Here is a 14796-nt window from a genome sequence, read left to right as displayed (position 1 = left end):
AGGGTGCCACCAAAAGAAGCAGAACAAATAGTGAACATGCTGACCAGTGGGCCCTTCCCACAGGACCCGGGTCAGACAATGCCCTACCCCGAGGTTAAGGTGCATGTGGAATTATCTGGGCTGAGGGTATATACGGGTAGTTGGCAACACATGGAATCTGCAAACTGAACACAAAATGCCCTGCAAATGGTTGCTGTTCATAGTGGAGCCAGTCATACCCAGCATGATGGCCTGGACAAGAAGCAGCCCATGAAATAGAAACAAGGACCAGACAACCACTGTTTTCTCTCCTTCCTGTTGCATCCTGAGGGACCCTCTGCTCTGGGAATCCTTGCCCTTTGTGGAACCTGGTAGAAAGAGGGCTTACTCCTGGGGTCCCAGCCATGGGGGTGACATTACCCCCACAAGCTGCTGAGAGTTGGTGTCCCAGCAGCCTAGGGAAATCCATATGCATGTGAAACTGGCACCCATGGGCAGGCTGTCCAAGCCTCCATTATGGGGCCTCAGGGATGGGGCCCCGAGTGGGGACAGGGACTATCAAACTCGGACCTGCCAGCCTGGAGAGGTGCTGGGGTTGGACAGCCGGGCTGCTCTGAGTTCAGGCCCCGGAAGTAGGTCTGCTGGATCTGGCCCTTTCCCTGGGTTCTTCTCCGGCCCCGGCCCCAGGGCTTGTCCTTGGCCCAGAGAGTGGCCAGGGCAGGGTTCTGGGTCCAGGCTTTGGGGGCAGAACCTGACATAGAGGCTGTGATCTGGAAGTCAGGGAGTCATTTTTTCTGGCATTGAGTGCACCTGGCATCAAGGAGGGTGCTCATGATGCTGGGTGAGTTTTGGAGGGCCAGGGAGACCTGGGGACTGACAGGGCCCAAGGGACTGGGTGTGCCTGGGGCTGGAGGTGCTGTCAGCACTGGTGGTGGCAGTAAGGGGCCTGGTTTGCTGTGGTAATCTTGTCCCTGATGTCAAGGAGGGGTGATGTACCTACTCGGAAAGGCTCCTTGAGAGAGAGCCCATGTTTGGAAAGGGGCAGGGACCCCGGGCCCTCAGACACAGGACAAGAGTCAGAGAGGAGCTCTGACTGTTGTGAAGGAATCTGACCGAGGATGCCCGCCAGGGTCTCCCTGCCTGGGCCGCTGCTACCCACCGATGTTGTGGCCCCGCTCCCCTGTGACCAGGCTCTGGCCCGCGCCGCTCACCCGACATCTCCCCCAGCCCAGGAGATGACCCACAATGCAGCCGCAGCCCCAGCCACCACCAACCACGTGCACCGAGGACAGGATCCAGCACGCCCTGGAGCGGTGTCTGCATGGGTTGAGTGTTGAGCCACTCTCTTCTTCTTGGTCAGGTGGGTAAGGGGCACCAGGGACGGAAAGGGATGGGACCCTGGGACCTTCTTATCGTGTCCCTGCGGGAACCCCGTCCCTCCCCTCCCCCCCCCCACCCCCGGGCCCCTCCATGGCCCATTGCAGCCCCCTACCACGGCTGGGCCAGCTGTCAGTCCATCTGGCACCCTTGCAGGACAGAGGCCTGGGTGTGGCATCTGTGCCTAACTGCAACCCTTGCCCTGCCCCTGAAGAGCCAAGACTGAGCCCTGGGAGATCCTGGCCCAAATAGCCTGCAGGCCCAGAGTGGGGTCCCTTTAAACGATCACCTGATTAGCGCCAGAGGAGCCCCAGGGATGGGACAGTTGAAATCACAACCTGAGTAACACCAGAGGAGCCCCAGGGCTGGGTCCCTTTAAATCACTACTGCCTTAGCACCAGGGCAGAAAGGGAAACAGGAACCACAAACCTCTTGGGCTCTGGCTACATCTGAAGGAAAATTCAGAGAAAAGTTTTGCTGTAAGGAAACCTCATCCTTCCGAAACCACCCACACTGGGCTCCCCAGTGCCTGGGCCCCGTTACAATCTGTCCCCCGAGCCCTGCCGGCTGGGCCCCAGCAGAGAGGAAAGTGGGGTGGTCTGGGACAGAACCAGCTAGGGGAAGGGGCGTGTCCTTGCTCACAGGGTCTAAAGAGAAGCAGTTTGGCCTAGTGGCTAGAGCACGGGCCTAGGAGTCAGAAAGACCTGGGTTCTAATCCCGGCTCTACCACTTGTCTGCTATGTAACTTGGGCCAAATCACTTCACTTCTCTGTGCCTCAGTTACTTCATCGGTAAAATTGAGATTGAGACTGAGCCCCATGTGAGACAGGGACAGTGTCCAACCTGATTAGCTTGTATCTATCCCAGCACTCAGTACAGTGCCTGGTACATAGTAAGTACTTAAAAATACCACAATTATTTTTACTATTATTATTCTAGAGGGATGGGGAAAGGGCTAATCTGATCACCAATACCCCCAACCGATCCCCCAGCCCCTGCACTAGGAACCCAGTTGGTTCAACATGCCGAGGACGAGAGTGCAGAGATGGGGCGAGGGGGGGTTGTTCTTCCCCTCACTCACCCCTCCCCTTCCCTACCGCCTCCCCCATCAATAAATCAATCAGTGGTATTTATTGAGCACTTACTGTGTGCAGAGCACTGTACTCATGGGTTGGGGAGTACAATAGACATGATTGCTACCCCCAAGGATCTTGCAATTTAACAGGGGAGACAGACATTAAAATAAATTAGAGATAGGGGAGAAAACAGAGGATAAGGAAATATATATTACATGCTGTGGGTGAAGGTGGGGTGAGTATCTAATGGCTTATGGGGTAGGACTAAGTTCATCAGTGATGCAGTAGGGAGTGAAAATAGGATGGGGAGATGAGGGATTATCAGTCAGTGAGTGGTATTTATTGAGTGCTTGCTGTTTGCTGAGCTCTATACTAGGTTCTTGGGACAGACAATGCAATAGAGTTGATAGACATGTTCCCTGCCTACAAGGAGCTTACAATCTAGAAGGATGAGTCAGGGAAAACTTCCTGGAGGAGATGTGATTTTAGTAGGGCTTTGAAGGTGTGGAGGGTGGTGGTCGGCCAGTAATAATAATAATAATATTTGTTAAGTGTTTACTATGTGCCAAGCACTGTTCTAAGCACTGGGGTAGATACAAGCTAATCAGGTTGTCCCACGTGGGGCTCACAGTCTTAATCCTCCTTTTACAGATGAGGTAACTGAGGCAAGAGAAGTTAAGTGGCTTGCCCAAGGTCACACAGCAGACAAGTGGCCGAGAGGGATTAGGCCCAGGGGGAGGCTGGAAGGGCCTGGAGAGCCCTGGGGCTGGGGCTGAGGCTTGGGCCCTCTGATGGCCACCATTTGCTCTCTGTCAGCAGCTGGGCTCTGTCTGAACCGCTGGAGCCTGCAGGAGCTGGTGGGAAGGGACCCAGACCACTTCCTCATCCTTCTCGAGCAAATCTTGCAGAAAACACGAGAGGTGGGGGCCTGGCCAGGCTGATCTGGGGGGCGGGGTGGAGGTGGTGGGCAGCAAAGGGCGGTGAGAGGGACTGTGGGGCAGCTGGAGCGGGGTGGTGGAAAGGGGGCAAGGGGAAGGGAGGTCTCTGCAGGGCAGACAGCGAGGGGTGGGCGGGCAGTGAGGAAGCTCTCACTGCTGACAATTCCCTGCTCCCAGCTGGGCAGCTGTCGGGGAACTTCCTTGACCAGGTGCTCCGGAAGGGAGAAGAAAGGGTGTGAGAAGGGTTGGGGCCACCCTGCTAAGGGCCCTCCCCCCTTTATCATCCCAGGCTCTGGCAGCTGTTTGCCCCACTCCCCAGACACACAGAGACACACACACTCCCAGAGGCAGGAGCAGTCCCTGGTGACATTCTGCCCCTGCTCCCCTCACTCTGGTTTCTGGAACTCTCCAGGTGCAGGAGAAATGCCGCTATGACCTCTTCATTCCCCTGGCCTTGCTCTTCTACTCCACGGTGCTAAGTGTGAGTCCTGGTAGGGTGGGGGCTTCCGTGGCTCCTGGTCTCAGCTCCCCCGGGGGCAGGGAGCAGGGGGCAGGCCCACCCGGCTCCCCTATGGGCGAGGGGTGGGTCCACATGGCCCCGAGTAACTCTGGCTATTGTTTTTGTTCTTGGTGAAGGGAAGGGGTAGGTGTAGGGAGTGTGTCACAGCTGACCCCTTCCCTCCTACCTCTGCCCCTCCCCTACTGATGGCAGGTTGAATGTGCAGAGCACCCTGAAGAGAGAGAGAGTGTGTGTGTGTGTGTGTGTGTGTGCGCACGCACACGCGTGGGTGTGCCCAGAGACCCTGCCATATACCTCTGAGTCCGGCACCCATTCCCATTCTAGACTGTGAGTCCACTGTTGGGTAGAGACCGTCTCTATATGTTGCCAACTTGTACTTCCCAAGCGCTTAGTACAGTGCTCTGCACAGAGTAAGCGCTCAATAAATACGATTGAATGAATGAATGAATGAATTCCCCACCTGCTTTGCACACAGACCCCACACTTCCCTGAGGACTCAGACCTCCTCCTGCAGGCAGCCAGCACCTACCATGGCTTCCTTACCTGGCCCATACCCTACTCGAGTGTCTGCCGGGAGCTGCTGACCGTCATCGAGGCTGAGCGCCGGGCACCAGGTAGGGCCGGATCCGGGCTCCTGCCCCCACCAACCCCCTCCTGCCCGGCCTCCCTCAGGCTCGGGTCTCCCTCTGGCCTGGAACTCAGACTCTCTGCCCATCCCCATCCCCATCCCCTGAACCTGTTCCAGCCTGGGCTGGACTGTCCAGTGCAGCAACGGCGTCATTTAATGGAAAGAGCAGCGGGCTAGGAGGCAGGAGACCTGGGCTCTGCCAGTAGCCTGCTCTGTGATCTTGGGCAGGTTACTTAACTTCCCTGTACCTTAGTTTTCTCATTTGTAAAATGGGAATCAAATACTTGCTTCCCGTCCCCCTTCGTCTGAGCCCACTGTGGCTCAGCAACACAGTGCCTAGCACAGTGTTCAACACATAGTAAGAGTTTAGTAAATTTAATTTTGAAAAGGTGAAGGGTGGGGGCGGGGGAAGGGGACAGGGAATCAGGGACAGGCAGGCAGTCAGAGCCCCAATCGTCTGTCCTTCGGCCTGCAGCCGGGCATGGCAGCGGGGGGAAAATGAGGGCCGAGATGGGTGTCAGTGTCTGGAGGGGACCAGTCTTGGGCCCCCGATTCCTGGCTGCATCTCTGGTCCCGGGCCCCGCCCTTCCCAAGAGAGGGAGCCTGAAAGGCCTCCTCTTCCACTCTCCCCTCCGCCCTCCATCCATCCATCCATCCATCCATCCATCCATCCATCCATCCATCCATCCATCCCCACTGCCGTCCCCACTGTCGTCCCCGCCCCCTGCAGGAGTATCCTTCCAGCGGCTGGTGCGTTCCGAGCAGGGCCTGGTCGTCAACAAGCACCGGAGCTCCACCCTGTGAGTGCCTGCAGCGCACGCCTTGACCGAGGCAGGGATGGCTACGGCGGGACTGGGCCAGTAGCCCAGCCCTGCTGTGGGGGCCCGACCTAGGCCCCGTGTTGGGAGTGGGTGTTCCCGGGGCCGGAAGCAGCCAACCCAACCCCGGGGTTCGGGGAGAAAGTGGAGAAAGCTGGCCAACCCCGGCGAGGGCAGGAAGGCGCTTTGTGTTTCTGGCATTGTCTCTCAGAACAGCCGGGACGTTGATGGCCACCTGCGCGGTCGGGATCCCGGAGAGGGGCCGGGAGGAGGCCAGGCTGCCGGAGGTCCCTGCCAGCTTCTCCCCCCGGCCCCGGCCGCTGGGCGGTGGGCACCGGTCGCGAAGGACCCTCGGCTCTGGATGGAGGGCAGGGCGGATCTGGTCGCATCCCCTGCTCCGGCCATCACACTGCTGGGACGTGGAAAGGGGGCATTGGGAGGTCGCCATGGTTACGTAGATCCCACCAGCCGGGGACTTGACTATGGAAGTGGCCACCCCGCTTTCTCCAAGGCCGTCAGCCTCCGGGCCGGGAGGCTGGGAGGGAAGCGGGGAGGTCAGGGACCGGAGCTGGGAACGGGAGGCTGGAAGTGGAGCGCCCTCCCGGTCCCAGGGTGGGGGACAGGAGCGGGGCCTGGCCTGATTCCTACGAGGCAGACGCTGCCCCGATCCTGCGGTCCGGAGCCCCGGGCCCCCAGCCGGACCGTCGGTGTGCGCAGGGCGCCCCCTGCTGGCTGCGAGTAACCACCCACTTTTAATCATCACATGGTATTTGTTGAGCGCTTATTAGGTAAAGAGCACTGTACTAGGCGCTTCAGAGAGAACAGTGCAACAGAATTGGTAAACATATTCCCTGACCACAGTGACTTCACAGTCTAAATGGGGAGACAGTCATTGAGAAGCAGCACGGCATAGTGGATAGAGCACAGGCCTGGCAGTCAGAAGGTCATGGGTTCTAATTCCAGTTCTGCCACCTGTATGCTGTGTGACCTTGGGCAAGTCACTTCACTTCCCTGTGCCTCGGTTACCTCATCTGTAAAATGGGGATTGAGACTGTGAGCCCCACGTGGGACAGGGACTGCGTCCAACTCGATTTGCTTGTCTCCACCCCAGCGCTTAATACAGTGCTTGGTACACCATAGTAAGCGCTGAACAAAGACCATTATTATTATAGTACATATAAGTAAATAATATGTAATACTATATAGATATATACATGAGTGTTGTGGGGCTCAGGGTAGGATGAATATCAAGTGCTCCAAGGGTAGACATCCAAGTGACTATGCCATGAAGAAGGGGAAATGAGGGCTTAGGGCGCTAAAGGTGGGGGAGAGTAGTGGTTTGGTGTATATGGACGGGGAAGGAGTTCCAGGCCGGAGGGAGAATGTGGACAAAGGGGTCGATGGCAAGATAGATGAGATCAGGGCACAGTGGGCAAGCTGGCACTAGAGGAGAGAAGTGGGTGGGTTGGGCTGTGATAGGAGATCGGTGAGGTATTAAGGGCTTTAAAATTCGATGATAAGGAGTCTGATGCGGAGGTAGATGGGCAAACCTTGGAGGTTCTTGAGGAGTGGGGAGACACGGACTGAGCTTTTTTAGAAAAATAAACCGGACAGCAGAATAAAGTATGGACTGGATTGGGGAGGGACAGGAGGCGGGGAGATCAGCGAAGAGGCAGATTCAGTCGTCAAGGCGGGATAGGGTCCGCTCTTGGTTCAGCATGGCAGCGGTTTGGATGGGGAGGAACGGGCGGAAAGGATTTCTTCCCTCCCTCGGCCTCTGACCGGTCTCCCGGCCAGCAGCCCGGGCTGGCCGGGGGTCGGTCCCGCTGTTCCGCGGCGAGGGGTTCCGGCCGATCCCGGGCCTGATCCCGAGCGCGCCTCCCCCGCAGCACGGTCTTGCTGCTGAACCCCTTGGAGGTGCAGAAGGAGTTCCTGTGTGTGGCTCAGCAGCTGAGCGGGGCGGCCTGCTCGCCCCACGGCGCCCACGTCACGCTGCTCCAGCACGTCTACCAGGCCGCGTTCGGCGCCGGCTGTGACCTGGCCGCGCTGGGGGCCGCGCTGCAGGTTCGAGCCCCAGGGCTGACTTCAGGCTGGGAGGAAGGTCCCGGGGCGGGGTCCGAACCGGGGTCCCGGGGCTCAGGGGGGCAATGGAGCCGCCGGGCGCGGGGCCTCACTCCGTGGGGCCCGCCCTTTAGGCCAAGACTCTGGCCGAGCTGGCCGATATCTTCGCCGACACCACCGAGGCTCAGGAGGCGGCGTCCGGCTCCGGGGACCCCGCCGAAGCCCGGCAGTGGCTGAGCCGGAGGCTGCAGGCCATAGGGGAAAGAGCCGGCTTCCCCCGGATTTCAGGTAGGGGCGAGGGAGGGGGGGCTGGAGGGAGGCTTTGGGGAAACCCTGGGGGGGCGGGGGTGGGTCGGAGAGCCCCCTCCGCAGCCTAGGTCCGGCTGCTCAGAGCGGGTGGGGTGGGGCCGAAGGGGCCGGACCCTACGTATCGGGCGGTGGGAGCGGGGCTGGGGCCGGTCCCCTCCACCTCCTCTCCCTCGTCCTTAGAGAAGGCCCCACCCCGGAAATTGCGGACCATCCCCGTGCCTGTGGCCAGATGTTACACTTACAGCTGGAATCAGGACAGCTTCGGTAAGAGCTGGCGGGGGGGGGTGGGGACCCAACCCTACCTGTCCCCACCAAACTTCGCCTTCCCCTCTCCCTCTTCATTCTCCTTCCCCTCCCTTCTCTCTTTCCCCTCCCCTCTCCTCTGTTCCCTCTCCACTTCACTCTTCTGCCCGTCCCTCTCCTCTCCCCTCTCCCTCCCCCGCCTCGCTGGGCCCCAGAGGGAGGCGGCCCGCAGCGCTCTCCATTTTCCCCCAGAGGTCCTGAGTGAGCTCCTGCACCAGGAGGGCGAGCTGCTTCAAATCGGGGACACCAAGGCGGAGGCCGTGGAGTCCGAGGCGGAGGCCGTGGAGACGGAGGCGGAGGCCGTGGAGACGGAGGCAGAGGCGGAGGAGACGGAGAGTTGCTCCCTGGAGCGGGACTCCCGGCTCTCCCCCCACAGCGCTGTGTCCCGGGACCTGCGGGACGCGCAAGCCTGGGAGACCCCCTCGGCCCCCTGGGACCCCCAGGACTTCGCCTCGGGGCTCTCCAGCAGGGCCCTGGCGTCCTTCGTCTCCGGCCTCTCGGACCACACGGACAGCGGCTACGTGGAGGACAGTGATGAGAGTTCCCCCGATCGGTTAGGCGGGCAGGGGGCCCCGGGTAGGTTTGGGGACCCCGGAAGCTCCCTGCGGCCCGCCCGGAGGCTCCCCAGATTCTACAAACTCTTCAAGCGTCCGAGCCCGGGGCTGCCTTTGCGGCGGGCGGGCAGCCTTTGCAGTCCCCTGGACTGTCCCTCAGCCCCCCCGGTTCGGGCCCAGCGCTCCCTCTCGCTGCCACAGCACGTCCTGCGGGCCCAGCTCCCGGCCCGGCATCGGCCCGCCGTCCCGGGCTACCGGCGCCGCCCCTTCCTCAGCTGCGACGAGGACCCCAAGGGCTCGACGCTAAGGGTCGTGGTGTTCGGCTCCGACCGCATCTCGGGGAAGGTGGCCCGAGCCTACAGCGAGCTCCGGTGAGCGGCCCTGCGTCAGCCCCTCGTTCCCCACCCCGCTTCGCCAGCGCTTCCCCTCTGTCTGGCCGGGCGGGGGTATGAAGGGTGGTGGTTGCGGGGGGGGGCGGAGGGGCGGGCGGGCTCTAGGCCCCTTGCGGATCCTGGGGGGGACATCGGTCCCGGACGGCCGGGCTCGCGGTCGGGGAACGGGGTGGCGGTGGGGACTGGGCCCAGCGGCCGTCCCTGACCAAGTCCTCCCCTCTCCCGGCCAGGCGCCAGGAAAGCAGCCGCCCCGCCCTGACCCGGTACTTCAAGCTGCAGTTCTTCCACATCCCAGTCAAGAGGAGTCCGCTGCCTGGCCTCCCCACCCCGGCCTGCACAGACTCCTGCAGACTCCCCGGCTCCGGGGTACGGTTCGGGCGGGTGGCGGGGGGCCCCTCCCTGGAGAGGCCGCGGGCTAGCGGGTGAGTCCCGAGCCTTGACGAGGTCTAGCCCCCGCCCTGCCCCGCGCCTCCGTGAGCCGTGTCCCCGCCCCGCAGGAGCTGGCCCCGCCCCGGTCCCCTCTGGAGGAGAGCACCAACAACATCTCCCACCTCTTGGGCGCTCTGGACCCCTGGTATAGGTGCAACGTGCTGGACCTCCTGCACCTGCCGGTAGACGTCCTGTGCCAGGTACTGGCGTGCGGCGGCCGAGCCCGGGGCCTCTGCGGGGCGGGGCGGGGCGGGGGTAGGGGGCAGGGCGACAGTGGGCCCGGCACCCTGCAGGCCCCTGCTGCTGGCTTGGGTACCGGGCGGGAGGCAGCATCCTCCTGTCCAGAGGCACCCCTTCCCCCGGCTCCCGGTACCCAAATGCGGATCGGGGCGGGAGAGTCTCCAAGGAGGCTGCGCTATGGTGCAGGGGGAGAGAGGTGGAAGGACTTTTGACAGCAAATTTCGGAAATGAGGCTGTGCACCCTGAAAAGACAGTCTCTCCATTAATTCATTCAGTCGTATTTATTGAGCGCTTACTGTGCGCAAAGCATTGTACTGAGCGCTTGGGAGCATACAATATAACAATAAATAGACGTATTCCATTCCCACAACGAGCTTACAGTCTAAAGGGGAAGACAGACATTAATATAAATATTTAAATTACAGATATGTGCATAAGTGCTGTGGGGCTGGTGGGAGGGGGATGAATGAAGGGAGCAGGTCAAGATGACACAGAAGGGAGTGGGAGAAGAGGAAAGGAGGGCTTAGTCAGGGAAGTCCTCTTGGAGGAAATGTGCCTTCAGTAAGGCTTCGAAGCGTGGGCAGAGAAATTGTCGGATGGGGGAGGGAGGCCCTTCCCCCCACTCCCGACAGTGTGTCCACCCGGAGGCCTCGTATGTGTGAGTGCATGAGAGGGTATCTGTGAGCTCATTGTGGGTGAAGAATGTCACTGTTTATTGTTGTGCTGTACTTTCTCAAGCGCTTAGTACCGTGCTTTGCACACAGTAAGCCTTTAATAAATACGATTGAATGAATGAATGTAAGCAAGTGAGGTATGTGCATGTGTGTCAGCATGTCCAAGTATGTGTGAGCACGTGGAGAGGGGTGTGTGTGTGTGTGTATGTGTGTGTGCGCGCGTGTGTGTATAAAAGCCTGGGGGAATGAACCGGACAGGCCTCCCCCTGACAGCTACTGGCTCTGCATCCCTCGGGAGCCCGTGGCCCGGCCTGACTTGGGCTGGTTCTGTGCCGGTTCAGCAGCCACCGCCGCCGGAGGTCTCCGGGCGGGCTCCGGACCGAGCGGCGGGGCGGCTGCCTATCCTGGCCGACGTGCTGCTCTACTACTGCCGCTTCGCCACGCGGCCCGTGCTGCTGCAGCTCTACCAGACCGAGGTGCGTCCCCACCCTGCCCCCCACCCCCCACTGCTCCGCCCTCTTCTGACCACGCCCCCACCTCTTGTGGCTAGAGCACAGGCCTGAGAGTCAGAAGGTCATGGGTTCTAATCCCTACTTCGCCACTTGTCTGCTGTGTGACCTTGGGCAAGTCACTTTCCTTCTCTGAACCTCAGTTCCCTCATCTGTAAAATGGGTATTGAGACTGTCCCACATGGGACAGGGACTGTGTCCAATCCGATTGGCTTATTTCTACCCCAGGGCCTAGTGTAGTGCCTGCCACATAGTAAGCGCTTAACAAATACCATTATTATTATTATTATTATTACCCCCTCCCCATCCCCGTACGTAGTTGACTTTCCTCGGAGGCGAGACGACGACGGAGATTTTTCTCCAGTCGCTGGAGCTGGGGCACTCTGCCGCCACCAGAGCCATCAAAGCTTCAGGTCGGTGTAGCCCTGGGCGGGGACGGGGGACGGGGGGCGGGGGAGAGGAGGGCAGGGGCCGGGGGAGAGGAGAGCCGGCCCGATCCCGGGCAGAGAAGGGGGAGCGAAAGGGGAGAAGCGAGGTTGGGGGAGTGGGAGTGGCGGGGCCGAGTTCTGGGCTCGGGATAGCCCCTTCTCCCCTGCGGGAAGAGGCCGGGACCAGGGCGTTGCTCTCGGAGCTGAGTGCAGCGGATGGGTGTCCCACAGGTCCGGGGAGTAAGAGGCTGGGCATCGACGGGGACAGCGAGGCCGTCCCGCTAACACTACAGGTCGCCTACAGCACGGTGAGGGGCGCGCCTAGCCTTCCCCCGGCCGGCGCCACGGACCGTCCCATCAGAAAAGCCCGCGAGGCCCCGCTCCCTCCCGCGATTCTCCCCTTCCCCCATCCATTCTCCCCTGCCCACCCCTCTAAGCGGGGAGCGAGAGTCGACGAGAGAACTTGGTTGTTTGGCGTTGACCGTCTGCCGGGGCTGCTCTCGGACCCGAGCGATCCGCCCGGCTCCAGGACACCTCGCTGAGTCGCTCGCAGCGAGGGCTTGGGGTGGGGGAAGGGTGGGGGGCGCCGGGGGAACGGAGAGATTGGCCGAAGGGAGGAGCGGGGAGGGGTAACCGTGCGTTGCCGAGTTTGCCGACCCAGGCCTTGCCTGACCTGCCCCGGTGTCCAACTTCGGTGGTGTCAAACTTGGAGGCCGCCCTGGGACAATGGCCACCGGACCCCTTCCCCTGCCCCCGTTAGAGATTCAATGCCAAGGCAGCTGGCCCCCGGGTTCCCCTTAGCGCCGCCCGGCGCCCGCATCCACGTCGGCGGGACGGAGGGGGCTGAGCTGTCCGCCTGTGTCGTTCTCAGACCGCGGTCAGCGGGCGCAGCCGCTGGACCCACGTGGAGAAGATTTGCACCTCGGTCAATCTCAACAAGGCCTGCCGGAACCAGGAGGAGCTGGGTGAGGGGTCGGGCCGGACTGGGCCCGGGGGCGGGGTGGGAGAGGAGTGGCGGGTCCCGCCGGGGGGTGGGAGAGAGTGGCGGGTCCCGCCGCGGGGTGGGAGAGAGTGGCGGGTCCCGCCGGCCTCCCCTCCATGAGCCCTTAGGCCACATTTCCAGCCAGAATTAATTCCTGAAGGCAGCGGGGATGGAGTGGCTTGTTCCTCCTGGGACCCAGTCCCGCCCCAGATCCAATCCCTCCCCAGACCCAGCCCCTCCCCGGACCCCACCCTGCCCGAGACCCAGCCCCCCACCGAGACCTAACCCCTTTCTGAACCCAACTCATTCCCGGACACAACCCCACTCCTGCAGGCTGCACCACCACCGACTCCCTGACGCTCACCCTGACCGAGGTAGTGAAGCGACAGAATTCTAAATGCAAGAAGAATTGCAACCAGGTGTGCAGCTGATTGACCGATTGAGTGGGGTGTGAGGCGGGACTGTGACAGGGAGGGTCCTGCCATCACCTCTTGTTCATGCTTGTCTTCTTTGGGGGCTCAGATTGATTTGTATGCTGCTGTGGGCCTACGGTTCTTTGGTGGGGTTAATTTCCCCTCGAGTCTAAGGATTTCACATCCCGGGCACTTTCCCCCCCCGTTTCCCTGGGGGAAGGACGGGACCAGAGTGAAGTGTGGGGGCATGGGTAAGTGGGGTCATGGCTGGGGCTGGTCGCTCCTGGTCCTTACAGGCTGCAGGCCTCTGGAAGCTCCTGCCCTGCTCTGCCCTTCAGTCAGTCAATCATATTTCAAGCCCCCTCCCCATGTTCAAGCCCTTTCTCACCACGGCTGCTTTGAAATTCTGCTGGGCCCAGGGTTAGAGTCTGGGAATCAGGGTCCATTCTGGGCCCAGGGTCAGAGTTTGGGAATCAGAGTCCACTCTGGGCCTGGTACAAGATGTCTGAGACCCTGACTCAGCCTTGTCCCTCCAGCTCAGTACGATGCAGGTCACAGTAGACAAGGTCCAAGTCATCGGTTTCAGCAACTGCCCCTTTGCTGTGTGTCTCGATCAGGATGAGCGAAAAATCCTGCAGAGTGTGATCAGGTGGGAAATCTGGTCCAGGGTCCCCTTCTGGGCATGCTTATCCCTTGCCTCCCCCTCTCTTGGTGCACTGACTGTCCACTCCCACTTTGGTTTGTGTGTTGACCTTCCCCACCGGCCCCCACCTCCCCTAGGCTGGTGCACTCACCTCCCTCCCCCCTCCCGTGGGCTGGTGCTTGGACATCCCACCCCTCCTTCAGCTTGTGCATTGACCTCCCCTTTCAGCTGATGTGCTGACCTCCCACCCTCCCGACTGTTCGCTGACCCCCCCCCCCCCCCCGCCAGCTGGTGCGCTGATTTTATCCCAGGTTTTGGTGTGTCTATAGGTGCGAGGTGTCCGCCTGCTACAGACCTGAGAGCAGAAGTCCCCTTCCCTCAGATGCCCAGGACACGTCCGACTTCTCCTCTCTGCTCTACCTTCCCATCATGACATTTAGCGGCGCCCTGCCCTAACCAAGCCCTTCACACACCTGTGTGTGGGTGTCTCTCTCTGTGTGTGAGTGTGTGTGTGAGCGCGCTTGCTTGTTTGGGCCAGGCCTCTCAGGGACACAGAGAGGGTGTGGGCCCATTCAAGGGCAGGGTCAGGGTCCAGGAGGTTGTTGGGGTGGGAGCTAAGCATCCCACTCCCTTCCCCTGGTGGGAGGGCTTGAAGAGGGAGAGGCTTGGGCTGGCGGCATCCCCAAAGAGGGGCTGCCCATGGAGGCGGGCAGAGGAGCAGTGGCTGGACTCTGGAATCTCCTCTGGCCTCCAGGCGAGACCTGCCCCAGTGTCTTCCCCGCCAGGGCTCTTGCTATGGGGGTGGAATGTCCAGGTCAGAAAGGTGGCTTGTGCTCTCCTTAGGGAGGGATGACTCTGGACACCCCCTCGCCGAGAAGGGATAGAAATCCGGGCCCGCGGCAGCCCCAAAATGCAGGTTCAATTCTTCCCCCTCCCGCAGCGGCGCAACCTCCCCCAGGGCCCAACCCCTTGCCCTCTCTGGTGAAGAGCTGTTCGGGTGTGTTGGGGGTTGTGGTGGGGGGGAGCAGAGCTTGGGAGATGGCTTTTTGTAAAAATAATTATTTAAATTAATTAAAAACATTTATTTGTGGAAGGCCCCGTGTGTGGCAGTTGAGTGGGGTTGTGGAGGGGAAGGTGTTGAAACAGTGAAGGAGGAGGTAATGATAATAATGGCCAATGGAGGAAGCAGAGGACTGGGATTCAGGACACCCCAGTTCTAGCCCTGGCATCTTGGGCAAGGCACTTAACCTCCCTGGGCCTCAGTTTCCTCATTTGTAAAATGGGGATAAAATAATGAACTCCGTGGCTTTTTTTGAGTGTTTACTGTGTGCAGAACACTGTACCAAGCACTTAGGAAACCACAGTAAGTAGAGTTGGTAGACATGATTCGTGACCAAAAGAAGCATACAGATGGGGACAGGCATTAAAAGAAATTACAGAATGGGTAAATTCCCCCGTTTGTAATTTATTTTAATTTCTGTAGTAGAGTATAAGGATGTGTACATAAGTGCTGTAGGGCTGGT

The 14796-nt window shown here is 60.5% G+C and overlaps 1 protein-coding gene across 6 annotated transcripts in view; it reads left to right on the top strand.

Annotated features, from left to right (window-relative positions):
- The window catches only part of PIK3R5 (phosphoinositide-3-kinase regulatory subunit 5), a 34610-nt gene extending 20244 nt beyond the window's left edge, over positions 1-14366 (top strand). The window contains exons 2-19 of one of the 6 annotated variants that reach the window (XM_038742101.1): positions 1207-1339; positions 3252-3352; positions 3783-3851; positions 4366-4504; positions 5249-5318; positions 7226-7400; positions 7532-7685; positions 7887-7970; positions 8202-8934; positions 9186-9321; positions 9453-9584; positions 10643-10774; positions 11127-11220; positions 11467-11543; positions 12107-12200; positions 12551-12636; positions 13167-13279; positions 13603-14366. In XM_038742101.1, the coding sequence (XP_038598029.1) occupies positions 1225-1339; positions 3252-3352; positions 3783-3851; positions 4366-4504; positions 5249-5318; positions 7226-7400; positions 7532-7685; positions 7887-7970; positions 8202-8934; positions 9186-9321; positions 9453-9584; positions 10643-10774; positions 11127-11220; positions 11467-11543; positions 12107-12200; positions 12551-12636; positions 13167-13279; positions 13603-13729 (2631 nt within the window). In that variant the 5' untranslated portion in view covers positions 1207-1224 and the 3' untranslated portion in view covers positions 13730-14366. Of the gene's footprint in view, positions 1-1206; positions 1340-3248; positions 3353-3782; positions 3852-4365; positions 4505-5248; positions 5319-7225; positions 7401-7531; positions 7686-7886; positions 7971-8201; positions 8935-9185; positions 9322-9452; positions 9585-10639; positions 10775-11126; positions 11221-11466; positions 11544-12106; positions 12201-12550; positions 12637-13166; positions 13280-13602 lie in introns of all 6 variants that reach the window. The other 5 variants (XM_038742098.1, XM_038742100.1, XM_038742099.1 and 2 more) reach the window with 5 other exon arrangements.
- Positions 14367-14796: the final 430 nt, after the last annotated feature.

The sequence above is a fragment of the Tachyglossus aculeatus genome, unplaced genomic scaffold, assembly GCF_015852505.1.
Source record: "Tachyglossus aculeatus isolate mTacAcu1 unplaced genomic scaffold, mTacAcu1.pri SUPER_34, whole genome shotgun sequence".
In the NCBI taxonomy this organism is placed as follows: domain Eukaryota; kingdom Metazoa; phylum Chordata; class Mammalia; order Monotremata; family Tachyglossidae; genus Tachyglossus; species Tachyglossus aculeatus.
This window is presented reverse-complemented; position numbering and strand designations above follow the sequence as displayed.